General features: G+C 42.9%; 1 protein-coding gene across 1 annotated transcript in view; it reads right to left on the reverse strand.

Annotated features, from left to right (window-relative positions):
• LOC108570777 (RNA binding protein fox-1 homolog 1-like) overlaps positions 1 to 6,422 on the reverse strand; it is a 124,690-nt gene that overhangs the window by 1,279 nt on the left and 116,989 nt on the right. Inside the window, exon 10 of the mRNA XM_017932688.1 lies at positions 465 to 631. Within this exon, the coding sequence (XP_017788177.1) occupies positions 465 to 631 (167 nt within the window). The remainder of the gene's footprint in view (positions 1 to 464; positions 632 to 6,422) is intronic.

The raw sequence follows: 6,422 nt of genomic DNA on the forward strand, positions 1-6,422 counted from the left end.
CAAAATGCTCCAAAAGTGACCAAATTTCAGGAGCACGTAGTACACATCGAAACAAAGAAAAAAGTTCCAATAACCATACATCGAAAAATTCATATTTCCCAAGTTATACTCAAAACATTTTACTAGCGCTGTGCGACCTTTCGGTGACCCCTTTTCGCGCAAAAGAAAACTTGCCGGTAACTCCGAAAATGCTAATTTTTCGACCTACGTCCATCCCAACTTTTTTACTCGTTTTTACGAGTACCACATACTCCCCAAATTTCTTTGGAACAACATATCTTCAAATCGCGAAAGAAACCCCCGAGGAAGCCCCAATCAACCCATCGGCGTTCGTCTTCCCTGGAGAAAAGAGAAAAGACGGATGCCACGCGACGGTCCAAGACCTCTCGAGGAACGGAAGGTGGAGAAGAAGAGCCCGAGGGATAAAGTGTAAGGAGCGTTGGTCGAAGTGGTAGTGCGCTTACCCCGCGACTGCGGCATATCCTGCGACCGGTTGTGCCGCAGCTGCAGCTGCGCTGTATGCGCGCGCAGCCACTGCCGTGTAGGTCGCTGCAGCTGCGTAGCTGGCCTGCTGCGCCGTCGAGAGGGGCGTCTTCAGCAACGGTGACGCTGCAGCCGCTGCTGCCGCGGCCTGAAACAGGAACCATGACCCGCCATGCAAGGCTCAAGCAAGCTCCAAGACAGACCAGACAAGGGTGTCCTAGCGGAGAAACGGTACTAACGCGTCCTCTTCGAAAGCGACCCAACTTTAAACGCCCCCGCACACGTTTCGCAAATGTCCAAACTTCCCCTACTCTCTCTCGTCAACTATGGGGCATTCAGCCTACTCAAACGAGGTTCCACTAGCTTTCACAAGGGACTTCTACCTTAGTCCTCTCGTTCTTTCGTAGAACATCAAAGGATTTTTCTACGCTTTTCGAAGCTTCTAAAGGGTTTGGACCTGTTTTTACCAGAAGGGGATATTTTCGAATGCGGAGATTTCAGAGAAGTTTGCGTTGCTTTTATTTTTGCGACGTGCAGGGACCTTCACACGGGCGCTTTTTTGTATTTTTTTTTTTAAAAGCGCATGGATGAAACAGCCAATGTCGTTTGTGCATATATATTCGACGAGGTTGTTTACGAAATCCTCAACTTTTCCACGGCCTTCGGGGGTAGTTCGGAGAGCCGAAGGCCGTTTCATCCATACGCCACGGTGTGCAGATAGTAAAAAGTTTCGAGCACTCAGCTAAACGTGGTTCTCGAAGCTACTGCTTTCTGTCGATCAAAGCTCAAGGAGGCGTGACTTATGTACAAAGAATGATGCGATAGAATGATCATAGGTAACGATGTAAACTCGTCGAAATCGATTTCTGCGTCGATCGTTGTACTAAAATTCTCCTTTCTTTTTTCACAAATTTTCTACGTCTAAGGTAACACGAAGGGACGAACACACGCGTGTGATAGTGAACGTAAGAGAATTTCCGTTAAAAGGGAGGAATCGAAGGGCACGAGAGCGATTTATCAGCCAGATAACATTCGAATATCGATGTTCACGTCGTGATTAAGACACTTTTCATTTATCTTTAGGAGAGAGGAAACGCGAAATCTACGTGCATGCAACTAAAGTGCAGGTATATCTCTCCTCCATCACCTGTCGAAGCTAGCCTTCGCGCTATTTTCATCTTACACGCATCGTCGAACCGTGACACGCTAACAGGATAAAAGTATCTCCTCCGATATTTTCCAGTAATGAAACAAACTGGAGGAAAGAAAGTGAACGTAAAAATTCTTCATTTATATTCAACATTTCTCCCCCTCTGCAAGGTTGGAGAAGAAGTATGGAAAGTTTTTAATTGAATCGGAGTAATAAAATTTTATTGGGAATGGATCGGCGCGAGGAAGTCCTTTTTCTAACTTATATACCCTATAATCTGATTTTACGTCGGAGCAAGACGTATCCGTTTTCTGCTCGCGATTCTCCTGGAATTACTATTCGACTGATTGCAGCGGAGCCTTATTTCCCGTCACTGTTCTCCTTAAGTGCGCCGAAATTAAATCCCCAGCTCTTGCGACACTGTTCCTTCCTTCTTCTTTTTTTTTTTTATTAAACTTCTCGGTAATTTCGAAACGATATCAGACCGGGAGAGAGAAGCTTTCTGGAAACCGGAGAATATCGGTATCGCGTCACCGGAAGTGGAGGACTCGCGATGCTTTTTCTCTCCTCTTTGCTAATGAAACGAGAATCACACGGTAGATTAGAATCTTTTTTAATTAACTGTATGGGTTTCGTTGGAGGAGCTGGAGTAGATTGGATCGAGTGAAAGTATAATTTGATTGTTTTTTTTTTTTTTGTAGCGAAGTTTAGTACAAAGTGGAAAGAAGAGAAGATTTAGCGAAGTGTAATTTTGAGCGAGATATAATTATCGATGGATTAATGTTTGGAAGATAAAGTGGATGTTTCTTGAGAGAGTGAAAATTTCGAAGAAGCCTTGAAGAAGGTTTCTACGGCGATGGAACGCTTTCCTCCGGAACAACCGGGACGTTTTTCAACGCGGGGTGATTAATGATTGGTTTCTCTCTACAGGAGACTCGTTTTCTTTCGCGAACTGTGCACCCAGCAAACTTCCCATAAATCATAAGCTTCCGTGTAATGATCGTGGTTAATTTTTTTTCTTTTTTTTTTCCTTTGCCTTGTCATGGGTAATCTTGAGGAATTCAATGTCCTTCTCGAATCAAGATTGATTCGAAAAGTAAGCTTTCGGAGAGCACAGTGTTGAGTACGTGGAATTCTCGATTTGAAATGTCTCAAAATTTTGCTCGGAGAATTAACGAATTTTTAAATGGGAAATTCTAATTTTGGGATTCTGAATTATAAATATCTGAAGAATTATCAAATTATCGAAGAGGGTCGCAAACTCGTAAAATTCCAATTTTGGGATTCTGAATTCCAAATATTTCTAAATTCTACTCGCTTAAGTATCACAATTATCAAAATTCCACTCAGGGAATTGTTAAAATTATCAAAGAGGATTGCAAACTCTCAAATTTCCAATTTTGGAATTCCTACTTCCAAATATCTCAAAATTTCACTCACAGAATTCCCAAAATTATCAAAGAGGATCCCAAACTCTCAAATTTCCAATTTTGGAATTCCTACTTCCAAATATCTCAAAATTCCACTCACAGAATTCCCAAAATTATCAAAAACTCCACTCAGAGAATTCCCAAAATTATCAAAGGGGATCACAAACTCTCAAATTTCCAATTTTGGAATTCCAAATACCCCAAAATTCCACTAACACAATTCCCAAAAATAATTCCCTAAAACAAACACCAAACTTCCCAAAGAATCAAAAAATTTCTCTTCCAAAAATTATCAAAATAAAAATAACACCGTCCCTAAGATCAAGCAAATTTCCCAGGGAGTATCACCAAACCACATCCTTTCCATTCCATCAACATCTCCCTCGCGAGACAGACACACGCCCGTGGCGGAACTTTCCGTTCTCCACAGCTGTCACCCAAACTTTCGATAATAATTCTCCGCGCGGTTTGGAATAACGACGAGGGCTGCGATGGAAACGAAAACACGTTTTCGATGGCGCCACCAACTTCTGGACCGGTTATGGCCGTGGAATTGTCGGCCCGAAAGAGAGCCCAGAGGCAGAGGAGGCGCGACAGCGGAAAGAAATTCTCTCGCAGCCAGCGGAACACGCGCGAGAGAGAGAAACACCGCGGGAGATGTGTTTTTTGGGTCGCGGTTCTGATTTCCAAATGCGGGACACGTTCTTTTCGTTCCGTGATTTCCGTGGAATTTGGGTCAAGCGACGACTCATCTCGACGCCTGTTTAACCAACAGACGGGAGAGAAGTCCGAGAGTAGGAAATTATTTAACGTTATCCCGAACCTCTGCAACTTATTGCCTCGGTTGAATTTCTCGTTGACCGAATGAAACGGACGTTTTTCACGTCACACCGAGATTTTATGGAATATTTGCTAGCTTGAGTGCAGCGTGTGTTCGATATTGTCATCTGGAGGTGCTTTTGAAGGCTGTGTTTTATCTGTCGGTGGTTGCGATGGGTTAACTGTTACTTCAACATCTGAGCAATTCTTTAGGAGTTTAGAGAATTGTTCTTTTTAGTGGCAAGCAGATTTTGCGGTTGTGTCCTTTTTATTGTAGGTTGGAAGATTTTTTGAAAGTTTTTGGGGAATCTTATTCGGGATTCTTGTGGAATGAAGCTTAATATTGCTGGAGATCTTGAACTTTTATGCGATTATTTAGCGGTACTGAATGATAGAGGCGTTATTGTTATTAAATCTTTCACTGTACCATAAAATAATGAAAAATGCTACAGAACACGACTCAAAAATATTGCACATTTTTATCAAATCTTATCTGTTATAAATCATTTTTAAATTTTTATCTAAATCATTCAAGAAACGAGTAAAGCTTGCCCCGTTCACACCAGCAAATTTCAATAATCACTCTCTAATTTCCTTAGAAGCGGAATATAACAGGGTAAAATGTACAGCAGCTTCGCCATTTGCAGACTGAACAAACGTTCAGCCTCTCAAATATTTCAATGAACTTTTCACACGACTTCAAAAATCAAAATTCACTTCATCCAGAATTTCTCCGCGATAAATGTCCAAAAACTAAATTTCAAAGCATACAACAGAAGAAGAAACATTTGCCCAATTTTCACCTGATAAAGCGACTCACCCGGTACACGAAATTCTAATCATCGAGCGGCCCCTCAATTTCCCCGGATTAACCGGAAGTGCCTCTAACGGTTCCGCGAATTGCAGTTTGCCTAAAACGTTTCGATATAAAGCTGCTCGCACCCGATACTTAATTTCGGCGTGGTTAGAGAGGGTGGATCGCGAAGGGTCAATTAACTCTCGGTTATTTTCACACGCTGGAGAAGAGGAAGGTTCGAGGGGAGAAGCAGAAGCAGCGTTTGCAACGTCCGTTGGATCGCTCTCCTTTTTCCACGCATCCTATACCCTTTTCCTCGCGCAAGTTCCGCAGCGTGGAAACGACGAGACCGCAACGCGGATCTCGCGTTTACGCCGCCTCGCTTCACGGGTCAGATGTTACGTTAACGATCTCCTCTCTCTCTCTCTCTCTCTCAGTTCGCGTAACGTTTTACCCTGTAGACATGAGAGAACCCACGCCTCGATAATTGCTCCCTTTTCGTCCCCCTCTTTGAACACGACGACAACTTGGTCCATACGAGGGAAGTCGATGGCCTGTAATTGGTCGCAGGAATTTCACGGGGAATGTCACTCGGACCTCCGGTGTTTTGGGAAGTTGCGCGGGGAGTATCCAAGTTTGCGAGGAAGATTTTTCGACGTGCAAGCGACAACTTGATCAGAAATCTTTCACTCTAATTCTAGAATTCTGTGGCGCTAGAAATTTGTGGAAATTCTATGCGACGTCCGGTAAGAAGAATATCGTTTTATGTTTCTCGTGGTTTTCGACGAAGATTTCTAGCTATGCAAGTGATAACTTGATTAGAAATCGTGACATTTGCTTCCATTTTGATTTTAGAATTTTGCGGCGTTTAGCTAGAGATTTATCAAAATTCTACGCGACGCTGAGCAAAAGGAACGTTTCTCGTAATTTTCGATGAAGATTTTTAGCTATGCAAGTGATAACTTGATTAGAAATCGTGAAATCGGTGGCTTCCATTTTAACCCTTCCGCTACGGCAGATTTCACCGCGTAATTTGAGCGACCGACGGTCAATTTTTAACCAAGGCTGCAAAATTTCTTATTGTGAACGTACTGTTTTGTAAATCGGTTTTTTAAATTAAGGAAGAGTGTAAAGGATAGTGCAAGGAAATTTTCAGAACGCCTACAGGCGCCAATAGTAAAGAAAGGGTTAATTCTAGAGATTTACCTAGAGATTTATAGAAACTCTGCGCGACATCCAGCAAAAATAGTATCATTCTACATTCCCCGTGATTTTCGACGAATATTTTCCTCCGCCGAAGCAACACAACACCGTTTGCTACCATTTCAACGCTAGAATTCAGTACCGCATCAGCCTTCATTTTTCATCTTTAATTTCTCCCCGACTTTCATTAAGAGACGGTGCTCCCGCACTCGTGAATTATTAAAATTCCGCGATTTTATTAAAAATTAAACGAGACCTCGAAATACCTCGTTTATCAAAATAAGAAATTCTCATTCCCACCTGTTAAAGAACCTCCTCTGACCTTATTAAAAACTCAACAATCTCCTCTCCTCCACCCAACAAAGAGGACCTCCCGAAAAATTCGCGTATCTCCCTTCGAAATGAAGTTCGGACAGCGCGAGAGCCTCCGCGAGAAAATTCAATCCACGTAGTAGGGGTTGGATAAAATCGTTAACGAGCACCGTCGAAGACGGAAGCTCCGCGAAACGGCCCGGAACGAAGCTGTCGGAGGCGCGAAATG

The sequence above is a fragment of the Habropoda laboriosa genome, unplaced genomic scaffold (assembly GCF_001263275.1).
Source record: "Habropoda laboriosa isolate 0110345459 unplaced genomic scaffold, ASM126327v1 scaffold15, whole genome shotgun sequence".
NCBI lineage: Eukaryota > Metazoa > Arthropoda > Insecta > Hymenoptera > Apidae > Habropoda > Habropoda laboriosa.